At 37.0% G+C, this 15,603-nt stretch overlaps 1 protein-coding gene across 1 annotated transcript in view; it reads left to right on the top strand.

Annotated features, from left to right (window-relative positions):
- The window catches only part of TEX9 (testis expressed 9), a 32,893-nt gene extending 17,949 nt beyond the window's left edge, over window positions 1-14,944 (top strand). Inside the window, exons 5-12 of the mRNA XM_036421682.2 lie at window positions 72-117; window positions 930-1,012; window positions 2,535-2,713; window positions 4,784-4,866; window positions 5,260-5,433; window positions 9,848-9,982; window positions 13,629-13,763; window positions 14,404-14,944. Coding sequence (XP_036277575.1) covers window positions 72-117; window positions 930-1,012; window positions 2,535-2,713; window positions 4,784-4,866; window positions 5,260-5,433; window positions 9,848-9,982; window positions 13,629-13,763; window positions 14,404-14,481 — 913 coding nt within the window. The 3' untranslated portion in view covers window positions 14,482-14,944. The remainder of the gene's footprint in view (window positions 1-71; window positions 118-929; window positions 1,013-2,534; window positions 2,714-4,783; window positions 4,867-5,259; window positions 5,434-9,847; window positions 9,983-13,628; window positions 13,764-14,403) is intronic.
- Window positions 14,945-15,603: the final 659 nt, after the last annotated feature.

Here is a 15,603-nt window from a genome sequence, read left to right as displayed (position 1 = left end):
GCTGTTGAATTTTATTGGGTCTCAGCTTAATATCATCTATTTATTAATGTATGTTTGTTTTTGGTCTCTAGAGGTCTATTATCTGAAGGGACAGATCCCCTATATTCAGAAACTCAGGTATGAAATCAAACTTTTTGTGAATATAATTACATTCTGTAAAATTTAGGAGTATTTTTTAGACTTTTCTTAGACAAAAGAGAGAAGGGTTATAACTTAGAATATAAGCTTGACACTCCAAAGAAATGTCTTCATGAAATTTTTCTCATAAAATAAATGAAGTCCATTTTTGTCTCATAATTTCACTGAACAATTTGGAGCTAGAATGGAAAAACTTCCAAGTGAAATGAGTCTGTATCCTAGCATATTTTAGTTTTCTCTCTGAAGCCCAAATTTATAGATAGAAAATCTGAAAAAGAAAAAGATTTATATACAAAGAGTATATTTTTAAAATATTTATTAAGTCATTTAAATATTTACATGTAGGAATCACTATTGTAGGTGCTAAGCTTACTGTGGACTATACATTCCATCCATGGGGATGTAGGTCTAAGTAACAGTATACATCAAGCATGTCAAATTTGAGACCAGCCTCAAGTTTGGTTTTCTTGGTATACATGAAAGCCATCTGGGGGATAATCAGTTAAGGGAACTAAATTCTGTGAGTCAGAATATTCAGTTTAATGTTCGACCCACTAGCTGAATATCCTTGAATCTTTGGGACTCATTTTCCTTGTCTTGGAATCTCTTGGTCCTAATATCATCTAGGTCTTTTCTAGCTATAGAATTCTGGAATTAAAAAAAAAAATAGTTTGATTCATTTCATGAAAATAGTAATTCTTTTATGTAGCAAACCAACAAGTCTAGATTACTTACTTTAGCACATAATTAGAATTTTAATTAATCAAGTATTTAAATTTTTTTTCATACAGCCAAAGAGCAAAAATGTTGATACAGTAAACAAGGTTAAAAAAAAGCTACACTTTGCAAATAAAGGAAAGAAAACAAATTCAAGGTATAGTACAATTTTAAAGGTATACTTTCCCCCTAAATTTTATAATTTACAGTAGTATCATTCTTTTAAAAAATATTTTTTATTGATTTTAGAAAGAGGAAGGGACAGGGAGAGAGAGAGATAGAAACATCTACACTGAGAGAATAATTGCTTGGCTGCCTCCTGCACAGTCCTAAATGGTGATAGAGCCTGCATGCAACCTGGGCATGTGCCCTTGACGAGGAATCAAACTGTGACTCTTAGTTCATAGGTCAGTGCATAACACTGAGCTATAATGGTCAGGACATTCTTGATTATTAAGCTTTTTGTTTTTCCAGGTCTTTTTTTTTTTAACCACAAAATATACAAAATTACACTATATGTATCTATCCACATTCAGTAATTTAAAACAAGATATTCAGAAATATCTTGCAGCAGTTAATTTTTTATTTTCTTAGAACTGTGACTAGAACATAGATGTTATTTCCTGCCTACTTCTCTCAAGTAAACTATGTTGTACAGTATATACTTTTTGAGTATTTAACAGGGTACCATACCTTACTGTATTCATTGAGACAGAATGATTTGACTTGCTCTTAGACTATAATGTAATTTGCATTCTATTGTTTTTGATGAAAAATAATTCAAGACTGTTCTTAGTATTTTACATATTAAAAATGGGGCCCACGAAGCTCTTTGGGTTGGAGACTTTCTAGAAAAGGAAGGTCATACCTGCTGAGGGTAGTACCAATCAGCTTCTTATCCATATTATTAAATTTATATGTCTATTACTTACCTAAACTCTTAATTTGGGAAAAATACTTGTTAATTCTGTCTTTTAACTGGCTAATCAACCTTTTTGTTTTTCTCAATAAAAGAAAAAGTAGAGTGAAAGGATAGGAAGAAAAATCTAAAAATTGATTGATTGAAGAAAAGAGAACCCATACTATATACTGGAAAGGTTATCTTATTTTTAGACTTCATGTTTACTTTTATAAAGAAAGGTTGCTTTTCAGAATAAAATTCAGAAGCCTTTGCTTATGTGTCAAAAGTAAATCTCACTTTTTGGTTGACTTTGATCCTGGTTACAATGTGTTTTTTTAGGTTGAAAAAATGTTGAGTTTGAGCTAAGAAGTGTTTACTCTGTAATTTTTTCTCAAGAGATATTAGTTTTTAGTCTTTGCAGAATTAAGGCTAGAGTGCTACCTCTGCTTTGGCCCCGCCACCGTGGTTTTGTCCTGAAGGTCTCCCAGTCTAATTAACATATTACCCTTTTATTAGTATAGATGTTCACTGTTTGGAGGCAATGTTTAAAATAAACAGGCCTAACAAAGCCTTCTCTAGTTCTGTGGTTGTGTAAACCATAAAGATAGAAAGTCTACTAAGACTCTTATAGTCCTTGAAAGTATCAATTATAGGTTTCATCATAAATTTAAATTTTATTATAATTTTAATATGCTTTATTTGGATAAAAGTCATATTTAGGAATCAGATATATAAAGTATGTGTAATGTACACTTACATATGGAATTTTATTATTTAGTATGAAGTTGAAATACTCTGATGTACCAACTGCCAATGATGTTGCCATTCCAGAGGATTTCTCAGACTTTTCTCTTGCAAAAACAGTTAGCAAAATTGAAGGGCAACTAGAAGAAGAAGGCTTACCTGATTATATAGATGATGATATTTTTTGTGGTGCTAGTAAAGATATTGGAATAGGTAAGTTTTCTTTTTTTATATCAAAGTTACTTAGAAAAAGATATTTAGGAACTTTTTTGCATTTTTAAATGTATTGTGATGTATTTGTTTTAAAATCATCTAGTGGGATACGATGGTGGAAGGAATGAGTTGGATTGTAACTGAAGTAATTGGTTATGAGTCAGTTATTATGAAATGGATCATGGCTAAGTAACTGCTTCATTGATCATATAGAGATATTTATGGTATTGGTATTGGTATTGGTTTCATTGACCACTCTTAAACTAAGGTTAAAATGTCTCAAAACTAATCCTTAAAACATTAAAATAAAAAAATAAACACACACAACACATGATTCTTTGAATTTTTTCATTTACCATTACTATATTATGCTTATTGCATATTAAATAAACACATGCAAAAAGAATTATAGATGTAGCATCAGGCAAAAGGATCAAATGAGTTTTCTAACCAATATAATTTTCTTTCTTATAAACTCATTTTCATCAGACCACTAGAAACATAATACTACTAAGTTTAGATCATCTAAAGACATTGTTAGTTACCAGTAATGTCTCTAAAATTATGTTGAATTTGTGAGGAGTCACATATGCTATTGTAAACAAAAAATAAAACAGTTCAGTGCATATGTACATAGTTAATGCTGAACTATAATTAATTGTGAGTTCAGACAAGTCACTTAGCCCCTCTATAATAGCGATATATTAGTTTTGAAATTTAGCAGTTTGTATTAGATGATTATAAACTTTATCTTTAAAATTATCTGATTCTGTGAAAACCACGACAATTGTATGTGTGATTGTGCTGCATGCTAGTCAGTCATAGGTGAGGAGCATATATTTATGCATTTACTATATTTATTGACGTATCCAAGCTTTCTGGGGCTGGTTGACAAGAAGGAAGTTAAATGAAGCAGGACGTTGCCTTTGTGTCTGTTAAGATGCCTTCACGGACACAGTAGTCAGATGTTAGCTGTACCTCAGCACACAGTGAGCCTGGCCCTGTTCCAGTATTCCTCGTCCGATACAGGGAACCAGCACAAACTGCTTTTTCTAATTGTTCAATTGCCCTCTGCAACTTTACTCCCTTTTTGAGAATTTTTGCCCTAGCTCTCCCCTTTTATTCTTAAAAAAAAATAATAATAATAATAATTATATATATATATATACATATATATATATATACATATATATATATATATATATTATTGAGAGGAAGGGAGAGGTTTAGAGAGTTAGAAACATCGATGAGAGAGAAACATCGATCAGCTGTCTCCTGCACAGCCCTAATGGGATGTGCCTGCAACCCAGGTACATGCCTTTGATTAGAATCAAACCTTGTGGACCTTTCAGTCCACAAGCCGACGCTTTATCCACTGAGCCAAACTGGTGTTAGGGCTCCCCTTTTCTTATTTTATTACAGATGATTGCCTGTGGTTACCTGGGGGAGGAAAGTTCAAAAAGTAGTTTAGCAGCACATATTGCTTTGTAAGACTAATAGTTGGAGTGGGTTAGAGAGGTTAGTGCTGAGCATCTAAAGGTGGGGAGAGAAAGAGATGGTAGGAAAAAAGTCATGCTCTCCCATTCTTTTTTCTTTTCTCCTAGAAACCAACTACTGCAAACATCACACTTTTTAATTTATCATTCCCCTTCCATTCCTGCTAGCCTGATGTTTATGAGAGGCTAGAAAGAGAGTTGAGGCTAGAGATCTAGGTGGGTTAGAGCCAACCGCAGCTCATCAGCTCTATGGTGACGCTGGGACCTTAATAAGAACTTTGGAACAGAAAGTGTGTACACACACTTACGCTTGAGGTTCAGATTCTCAGGAGTGCTTTGGTCCTCCTCTTCCCCCCTTTCTTTACTTGGTCCCACTGAAATGTGAGCAGTTTGTTTTTGTTGGTGGATTTGTTAAGTTATCTTTAAATTAAGAGTATTTACTCTTCGTAAACAGGGATCTCCTGTTAGATTCCCATCTTGAACATGTTTGTTCTTTCATAATATAATGGTCTGTCTTACAATTGATGTTTTAGATTCAGTGAAAGGCAATAAATATAATTATTTAAATCCACAGAAGCACAGATCAGATTTCTGAAGGCCAAACTCCGTGTTATGCAGCAGGAACTGGATAATGTTGTATGTGAATGCAATAGAAAGGTTAGTTTTTAAAAGCTCTCAAAATGTACATGCTCTAATATTAAGACATTTTAGGAGTAACAAATTATATTTTTAAATTAGCATCATTGATATATAATTCAATTAAATTTTGAATTAAAAAATTATGCAAACATTGAACTCCATTCTAAGATGTGGAATTTTCAGAGCTAAAGAATTTTAAATACTTGTTAGCAATTAGAATTCCTTATATTAGACTTACAAGTGTAAGCTATTAAGCACAAATAAAATATGTGACTTTCATTTTTTAAGATGAAAAATCAAAGATCACATGAAGTTCCTTTTTGTTTCTACTTTATATTTTAAAATAATGTTCATTTTTATATACCAAATCATGTGCATTTTTTCACATAATCTATAATTTCATAACTATAGGAGGATGAAATTGAGGATTTAAAGTCTCAAGTAAAAAATTTTGAGGAAGATTGTGTAAGACAGCAGCGAACAATTAATTTGCAACAGTCTCAAACAGAAAAATACAAAACTCTTTTCGAAGAAGCAAACAAAAAATGTGATGGATTACAGCAACAGCTGTCTTCAGTAGAAAGGGTAATTATTTTGCTATTTTTCTTAACCTAAAACCAAAGATGCACTAAAATACTATAATTGCACATTGGGATAGACTCCACTTTCGGTTGTTTAGTTATTTTATCAGTGTTGACTAAAAACTCCTCTTCCATATATAGGAGAGTATTTTTTTTAAATAGATTTATTGAGATATAGTTCACCTACAGTACATTGCACCCTTTTAAAGTTTACAATTCAGCTTTTAGTGTATTCAAAGAGTTGTGCAACTACCACCACTTATCAATGTTAGAACATGTTATCACTCCAAAAGACACCCATACCCTTTTGCCAAGTACCCCATCCCTCTTCTTCCAAACCCTTCCAGCCCTAGGTAACTTCTAATCTACTTTTAGTCTCAATAGATTTGACTATTCTGGACATTTCATATATAAAACATAATACAATGTGTGCTATTTTGAGATTGACATCTTCAGCTTAACATGTTTTCAAAGTTTATCCACACTGTAGCACATACCATTACTTCAGTACTTTTCATGGAGTATATAGTTGTAATACATTTATCTGTTTATCAGTTGATAGACATTTGGTTTGTTTCCAATTTTTTGAATAATGCTGCTATGAACATTAATGTACAGGTTTTTGTGTGGACATGCTTTCATTTCTCTTGGGTATATACCTAGGAATGGAATTGCTGAGTCATAGATTAACCCTTTATTTAACTTTTGAGGAACTCCAGCTGCTTTCCAAACCAGCTATACAATTTTTACATTTCCACCAACAGTGTATAAGGGTTCCAACTTCTCTCTATATTTTTTTCCAGTTTTTTATTTTTTTAAATTGTTTAAAGTATTACATAATAGTGGTACATATATCTACCCCCCCCCCCCACAGTGACCTTCCCCTAGCCGCCCTCTACCCCTTGTCGCATGCCCTCATCCCACCTCCCCATTGTCTTAGGTCTATTGGTTGTGTTTATATGCATGTGTACACGTCCTTTGGTTGATCTCTTCCTCCCCCCTTGTCAAATATTAATTGGGCATAGTGGTTTGGGTCGATATCTGGGTTCTCTGTATTATTCCATTGGTCTATATGTCTGTTCTTGTGCCAGTACCAGGCGTTCTTAAAAATTAATTTATTTATTCATTTAAAATGTGTCCTTATCCCTCCATTACCCCCCATCCCCCACTAATGCCTCACCCCGCTGTTATCTGTGTCCATTGATTAGGCTCATATCCATGCACACAAGTCCCTTGGTTGATCTCTCCCCCTTACTCCCATCGACCCCCACCTTCCCTAAGGTTTGATGTTCTGATTGATGTTTCTCAGTCTCTGTATCTGTTCTTGTTCATCAGTTTATGTCATTCATTATATTCCACATATGAGTGAGATCACGTGATGTTTATCTTTCTCTGCCTGGTTTATTTCACTTAGCATAATGCTCTCCATCTCCATCCATGTTGTTGCAAATGGTAGGTACTCCTTCTTTTATATCACATCATAGTATTCTATTGTGTAGATGTACCAGAATTTTTTAACCCACTCATCTGCTGATGGGCACTTAGATGTTTCCAAATCTTAGCTATGGTGAATTGTGCAGCTATGAACATAGGGGTGCATATATCCTTTCTGATTGGTGTTTCTAGTTTCTTGGGATATATTCCTACAAGTAGATTCACGGGTCAAATGGCAGTTCCATTTTTAGTTTTTTGAGGAAACTCCATACTGTTCTTCACAGTGGCTGCACCAGTTTGCATTCCCACCAGTAGTGTACAAGGGCTCCTTTTTCTCCACATCCTCGCCAGTACTTGTCTGTTGATTTCTCAAGATTGCTGCAGCTATTTGGGGTCTTTTTTTAATTCCATATGAATTTTTGGAGACTTTGTTTTAGGTTTGTGAAATATGCCATTGGTATTTTAGTAAGGATTGCATTGACTCTTTAGATGGCTTTGGGTAGTATGAATATTTTAATGATGTAGATTCTACCAATCCATGAACAAGATATATTCTTCTATTTGTTTATGTCTTCCTTTATTTCTTTTACATCCTTAGTTAAGTTTATTCCTAGATATCTTAATTTTTTAGCAAGGTAAATGGTTTGGTTTTTTTGTGTGTTTTTTAATCTTGATTTTTAAGGGACCCCACTTTTAATAACTTATCACTGTTTGATATGTGTATTGGTACCTCAGCTTTTTTTTTTTTTTTTTTTTTTTGGTTTCATAAAATTTTTCTCTAGCAGTATGAAAACTGCTTAATTTTTTGTGACTGTAGATTTACTTTATATTGAGTAACTAGAGGCCCATTGCACAAAGAGATTCGTGCAATAGGCCTTCCTTCCCTTGGCTTCCAGAACCAGTTTTCCTCCAGCCTCAGGGACCCAGGCCTTCACTTTGGCCAGTCTGCCATCTTCGTCTTCGCTGCAGACTCCGGTGTCTGCAGTCTTGTCTTCGCTGCAGCACTATGCTCCTGTAGATCCCTTCAACCCCAGTCCCCACCCACCCTCCTCCTTCCCTCTCGTAGCAGGCATTCTGCCCCATCTGGCCACTCTGTGCCTGGAGCGGCTGGTGGCTGCCATATTTGGCCTTCTCATTTGCATACTCACTCTGATTAGCCGTGGGCATAGCGCAGGTACAATCAATTTACATGTTTGTCTATTATTAGGTGAGATTTCAGGATGCAACTCTCTCATAACTGTATTGGTATCCTGTCTGCACTTTGTAAGAAGTACTTGAAATGATTGAAAAATGTTTTCAAGTTTTTAATAAGGTTTTTCCTTTCTATAGTGGATTTACTTATATAGGAAAACTTTATTTCCTACTTTACTATTCTTCTGACTATACTTTTTCTTTTTCACTTCAAGAAAGGGAGTGGGCAGTATTGAATCAGGGTTAGGGAGGACATCATGTGGTGAAGGATGGTTTTCATTTTTCTGTGAAGTAGGTTACAAAGTCACCAAGAATTGTGGACTTTGTAGTTAACAAGAGAATCTTTGCCTTTTCTGTGTGAACAGTGAGATAAATCAGGCTTGTTCTTAGTGTAAGCTGCCACCAGAAAGCTGTGAAGGCGGCTGGTGATAGCAGATGGTATCCATACACAGTTTGATTTGTTTAGAAACCTACATAAAGAGCAGCATGTGTTTTGTTTTTCCTGTAATTACTTGGAGCCAGGGAGATCAGTTTTCAAATACAGTATAGTGATACAGCCAGGAGAAAAACTTACAAAACAGATAACTTTATTTTTAACTCCCTCATTTCAGTTCCATATTTATCGAGTATTTTCTTTGAAAAAGGCTCTGTGCTAGGCATTGCAGGTGATACAAAGAAGATTGAGTGCAAGTGATACAAAGAAGATAGAGTGAAGTAGTTAAAAATAAAATCCATTCAACTATCATGTCATTAGTGCCTATTATATGCCACCAAAGTTCTGGGAATATAGAAATTAGGACAGTGTCTATCCTCAAGGAGCTTACCCTATAATGGGGGAACAAACAAAATGGATAGATTGTTTCATACAACAGGGACTATAAAGTATGTATATCAAGATGCTATTGGAATTCTGAAGAACGTGTACTAATCTAACCTGGGAGGATAGTGAGGAAAGTCTTCTGGGAAAAGGTAAAACCATAGTGTATAGCCCTGGCTGTCTTAAAGGGGAGTATGTGCTAGCCAGGTAAAAATGAAGAGTAGGGAGGGATCAGGGCAGAAGGAAGAGCATGAGCAAAGGCTCAGAGGCAAGAAATATCATGATGGTTTGAGAGATAGCCAAGTACTTTTGATATAGCCAAAGTTAACATCTGTGGCATGAAATGAGATTATGGTGGAGTTGGGAGTTTATCCTATATGTTCATGATTCTTTTTGTGTGGCCTACAGATTCTCTGCAATAGCAACTCTTAGAATATTTGCAGAAATGCAGGTCTAAACAAACCCACCCTGTTATGTGGGAAATGACCCCTAACAGCTGTTATTTTTGCATAGAATTGGGATTTCCCTGTAAGGTTAATGTAGAACGCTCCGTATTTAAAAATTATTTTTTTTAATGTTTGTCAGGTTTACACAAACAGTATTTATGAGTTTGTGCCTTACATTTGGTGTGTTGGGTTGTTCCCAAAGGAATAACCGTAATTATGAAAAGTTATTTGTAAAATAGAGGGCATGACTACTATATCTTGAGATCAATAAAAATAGGCAGAAAGTTCCAAACAAAAAATAATCTGAAAGCTTAATTTGCAGTTATACCTTTAAAGATGTATTTTTCTAATAACAATTCAGGGTAAGAATTCTCTGAGACCTCTGTCACTCAGTGTTCAGCCCCTCATGGTGGCATGTGTGTAAAATTTTGAAGCAAGTAAGGAATATGAAATGGGAAATATTGCAGACTAATAGAGGGAACTTACTATATATTTATAAATGTTCCATTCCTTTTCTTTTTTCTGTACAGGAATTAGAAAGTAAAAGAAGACTACAAAAACAAGCGGCCACCACTCAGAGTGCCACAGAGGTTCGCTTGAATAGGGCTCTGGAAGAAGCAGAAAAATGTAAATTGGAGCTAAGTAAATTAAGACAGAATAGCAAGGTATGGAAACACGGAAAGGTTTCAGTAGTGATCAACTTTGATAGCTTCCTCTTTCATGCAAGAGTCAAAATTAAATCGTTTTTAAATTATAATTCTTATTGTCATGGAAAACATTTCCCTTTTGAGAAATACACTTAGTATGTACATCTTCAGTAAGAATTACATTGCTTAGGCAATTGCTGTAATTGAGTGATAGCACAACTCTTTGGAGAATTCTTTCACTATTTTCATCCAACAAATCTCTATTTTGTGCCCATATTGTATGCCAGACACTTTTATAATTTTGGGATAAATGACGAAGAAAAGTCTCTTTCTCGTTTGTTGTATCCTTCTTTGAGTCTCAATTTTCTAGTATATAATACAAGGGGCTCTAGTATATAATATTTTACAGGTCACTGATTCACCTGGAGGGCTCATTAAAATATAGAGTGCTGGGCCCCAGCCCAGAGTTTCTCTTTCAGTAGATCTCGGGGAAGGCCTGAGAGAGTGCCATTTTAACAGATTCCCAAGTGATGCTGATGCCACTGGGTCTGAGACAACATTTTGATAACCACTGTTAGAGTTATTGTGAGAATACCTTGGTATTCCCAGTATCTAACAAATGATTGCCATAGAATTACCATTTAATTCCTAAAATATCTGCTGAATAAATGAAGGCTCAAATATTGATGTGTTTGAAAACATTTTGTACATTATAAAATATTAGCTATAGTTTTTGGTTCTGTGTCAAGCAGAGAGTGTTGCTCCATTGAAATCTCTTAGAATTATATTTAACAACTAGAGGCTCGATGATGCTCAAAATTCTTGCACAGGTGGGGCACACCCTCTCGAATCTGACATCCCTCTCACAATCCAGGACTGCTGGCTCCCAACTGTTCGCCTGCCTGCCTTCCTGATTTTCCCTAACTGCTTCTGCCTGCCTGCCTGATCACCCCCTAACCACTCCCCTGCCAGCCTGATCGACGCTTAACTGCTTCCCGGCCAGCCCGATTGCCCGTAACTGCCCTTGCCTGCCGTCCTTGTCACCCGTAACTGTCCTCCTCTACAGGCCTGGTCGCCCCCAACTGCCCTCTCCTGCTGGCCAAGTCACCTCTAATTGCCTTCCCCTGTTGGCCTGGTCAACCCTAACTGCCCTCCCTTGGCAGCCTATCACCCCTAACTGCCTGCCCTGTGGTCTTGTCACCCCCAATTGCCCTCCCCTGCAGGCCTGATCCCCCCAACTGTCCTCCCTTGTAGGTTTGGCCCCCCTATCTGACCTCCCCTGCAGGCATGGTCCCTCCCAATGGTCCTCTCCTGCAGACCTGGCCCCACCCCCCAACTGCCCTCCTCTGCTGGCCTATTTCCTCCTAACTTCCCTCCCTTGCAGGCCTGGCCTCCCTCAACAGCCCCTTACTACAGGCCTGGTCCCCCCCAACTGCCTTCTCCTACTGAGTTGGTCTCTCCTAACAGACCTCCTCTGCTGGCCTGGTTATCCCTAACTACCCTCCCTGCTTGCCTAATAGCCCACAGCTGCCTTCTCCTGCTGACCTGGTCTCCCCCAACTGCCCTCCCTTACTGCCTGATTGCTCACAACTCTACTCCTCTGCAGGCCTGGGTTCCCCCCCTCAACTGCCCTGCCCTGCATGCCTGATTCCCCCTCCCCCAACTTCCCTCCCTGCAGGCCTGTTCCCCCCAACTGCTCTCCCCTACAGGCCCGCCCCTCCCCCCCACTGCCCTCCTCTAGAGTCCTGGTTCCCTCCTCCCCCAACTACCCTTCATGCAGGCCTGGTCCCCCTCCCCCCGTGGAAACTACCCTCCCCTGCAGGCCTGGGTATCCCCAACTGCTCTTCTCTACTGGCCTGGTCATCTTCAACTGCCCTCCCCTGCAGGCCATCTTGTGTCCACATGGGGGCAGCCATATTTGACTATATAGGCGTGGCCATCTTATGTTTTAAAGTGATGGTCAATTTGCATATTACTCTTTTATTCGATAGGATAATGTCCTTTGTCTTATAACTTTTGCCTGATATTATTAGAGCCACACCTATTCTCTTTTGGTTACTATTTCCATGGAATATCTTTTTGCAGTCTTTCATTTTCAATCTATGTATGTCTTTAGATTGAAAGTGAATCTCTTGTAGATAGCATATAGTTGGTCTTATTTTTTTTAACCCATTCTTCTAGTATATGGGGAATTGTAATTCATTTATATTTCACATTATTACTAACAGGGAGGAACTTCCTGTTGCCATTTTATTTTCCTATATGTCTTAAAGCTTTATCTTTTAAATGTCTTGATTCCCTAAGTCTTGGCCCTTCTTCTTCTCGGTGCCTTAGATGTATTTTATTCCTCTGCCGTAATCTCTTGCTCCTGGGCACCTGTGGTTCTGCTTATCCCCTGCAGTCCTCACGTCCAGCAGCCCCCAACCTAATATTCAGACCATGCCACCATTCCATCAGGTGAGACAAAACAGTCCCTAAGACAGCCCTCATATAAGTCAAAACATCAAACCAAGTTCTGTTCTTATTCTTTCCCTCCCAAGGGAGGAGCTGGGAATTGAGAGGTTTCTTTCACTGTGCTGGGGAGGGTGAGGTGAACATAAATGCAGTGACATTTTCTAGTATTTTGAATGTGGTTCTTGGTTGCTGCTGCTTACTTGGCTTCTAGAGTTCTCACAATGCTCCAGTAATGTGTGTGCTGTACAGTCAGTGTTTCCATGGGAGTTCTTTGGGAGAACAAGTGCCCTGGAATTTTCTACTCTGCTATCTTGCTGACATCACTCTCTATTTAAAAAAAAAAAGTTTTTAAAGTCATATTTACTATTTTACCACATTACTATTGCTGTTACTTGTTTTATCCTTATGTGTATGTAGATTCAGATTTCCTTTTGGTGTCATTTTCTTCTTGCATGAAAGACCAACTTTTTAAGTATAGCAGGCCAAATAATGTAATTTCATTCAATGTTATTTTGTTTAATGTTGATGACATGTCATAGAAACTTGTTTGTATTGAAATTGATTTCATTATACATAGTTTCTCTGACATTAAGTAAAATAATGTACAATGCTAAGTGAGGACTTACTATATAACATCTTCCAGTACTTAGTAACTTCTAACCTGTCTCAGTTGTCATAGAGAGTGGCTGCACATGGTTATTTAGTTGTCTGCCAAGGATTAGAGGCAAATATATATGTAGATTTTGAAGACTCCATTCTTTCCAAGATTTCCAACGGATAAGACTGGTATTTTTGACTTGAGGTCTATCCCCAGTGAACTCATGAACTGGAAAGTGCTCTCAACCAATATGCTTCCTTTTTTTTTTTTCAAGGTTCCTACCACCTCCACTTTGCTATTGATTACTCACCTACATCTTCAAATATTTTTAAAATTGTGTCCAGAATTTATATCTGATAATATCTGGAGAATTGATTCAATACAAGATACTTTACTATTACTGGAATATAACTGAGTTGTTATTTCAAAAACATTTTTTAAAATGTGAGAGACTTGAACATCATTAAAAGTTATCAAAGTTACAGTAATTTAGTAATTCAAAGAAAACGACCAAAAATTTTATATTTCAGTTCATTATAGCTTTTATAATTTTTTTTTCTATTAAAAGTCTGAAAAAAGTATATATGGAACTTATTTTTTTTTCTTTTATAGGATATAGCAAGTGAAGAACACAAAAAAATTGAAGCATTAAAATCAGAAAACAAGAAGCTAGAAAAACAAAAAGGAGAATTAATGATGGGGTTCAAGAAACAATTAAAATTAATTGATGTTTTAAAAAGGCAGAAGGTGAGTGTACCCTAAAAAGAAAACCCATAGATATTTGGAACTCCTTCCTAAAATATTTACTAGTATTTGTACTTCAGGTATTTTTTTTTTCTTCACATGCTTAGACACAAAAGTTTATATAAGATTTATTTGTCATCCAAGAAAGTAGACATTTTCGTGCAAGTAAATTAGTAATGTGGAAAATGGGCCTGGTAAATACATCCGTTACTTCCTAAATAAAGAATGTACAATACACAAGCATAACTTATCTTAGGGGATTGTATTGCCTCTTGAAGAGTGAAAATTGATTCCATATCACTATTGTTCCATGAGTCACCTGGTAGTGAGAAGATAAGAATTCGTGGTTCTGCCTCTTTTCCTTTTTGCAAAGGTTAGGTTAAGGTATTAAACTATTACTGAATTGTCTTCCAACAGATAATTGGTACAGTACCACCATTGGACAAATAGGCTTTTACAAGCTGACTCTTGAATGTAATTACTGTTTCATATATCACGTTTATTGGAATTAACAGATCACCCCCCTACAGTGCTTATAATTTGACAGCACCTGACACACACTTTTAACAAACTTCCTGTTGTTGTGTGGTTTATTCTTAAACTAAAATAAACGACTTCATATTAATTTTCTTTTAAAACACAGATGCATATTGAAGCTGCCAAGATGCTGTCTTTCACTGAAGAGGAATTTATGAAGGCACTTGATTGGGAAAAATCTTAAGTGGAGTATTTTAGTTAGTGTTTATAACTAAGTGTGTGATGGATATTCATTTTATTTAGCTTAAGTTATAATGGTTTGAATTATTTTTAACTCTTAAAACAGAATTTCTCTCAGATAAGCTTATTTATTAAGTCATTGACAAATAAAACACTTTGAAATTCCTCACCCTTTACTTTTCTCCTCCTTTATAGTAGACAGAAAAGAATGCTTTACTTACACTAAAAATGAATGTTTAAAAAACATACTTATAGTTAGTTTGCTAAAGCTGCCATAAGAACCACAGACTTGATGGCTTAAACAACAGAAACTGTCTCACAGTTCCGAAAGTTTGAGGGCTATCTGCTCCCACATGCTCAGAAAAAGGTGCTTTAAACTCAAATTAATCATATAATATAAAGAGGTAATATGCAAATTGACTATCACTTCAACACACAAGATGGCTGCCCCCAGGTGGACACAAGATGGCCAGCAGGAGAGGGCAGTTGGGAGGGACAAGGCCTGCAAGGGAGGAGAGTTGGGGGCATCAGGCCTGCAGGGGAGGGCAGTTCGAGGGGACCAGGCATGCAGAGGAGGGCAGTTAGAGGTGACCGGGTTAGCAGGGGAGGGCTATTAGGGGTGACCAGGCCTGCAAGGGAGAATAGTTAGGGGTGACCAGGCCTGCAAGGGAGGGCAATTAAGGGTGACAATGCCGGCAGGGAAGGGCAGTTAGGGGCAATTGGGCCAGCAGGGGAGCAGTTAGGCATCGATAAGGCTGGCAGGGGAGTGGTTAGGGGGTGATCAGGCTGGCAGGCAGGCAGGCAGGCAACTGGTTGGGAGCCAACAGTCCTGGACTGTAAGAGGGTTCCCAGATTGGAAAGGGTACAGGCTGGGCTGAGGGACAGTCTCCCTCTCTCCTCCACACCCCCTTGCATGAATTTCATGCACTGGGCCTCTGGTTATACATACTTTTTTCCCTGGTCAAATAAGGCAAGTAAAGTTCCTAAACACAAACATAGACAGACCTGTAGCCTGAATAGAATGCAGAAAAAGTTCTGAACAGTATGGGAAAGGTAGGGTCTATATTTATATACATGGAATGTAATAATATGGTGGTGTAGAACTCAGCTATTCAGATTTCAGCAC

The sequence above is a fragment of the Pipistrellus kuhlii genome, unplaced genomic scaffold (genome assembly GCF_014108245.1).
Source record: "Pipistrellus kuhlii isolate mPipKuh1 unplaced genomic scaffold, mPipKuh1.p scaffold_m20_p_1, whole genome shotgun sequence".
Taxonomy (NCBI): domain Eukaryota; kingdom Metazoa; phylum Chordata; class Mammalia; order Chiroptera; family Vespertilionidae; genus Pipistrellus; species Pipistrellus kuhlii.
The sequence above is the reverse complement of the archived record's forward strand: the minus strand, read 5'-3'. Positions and strand labels throughout refer to the sequence as shown.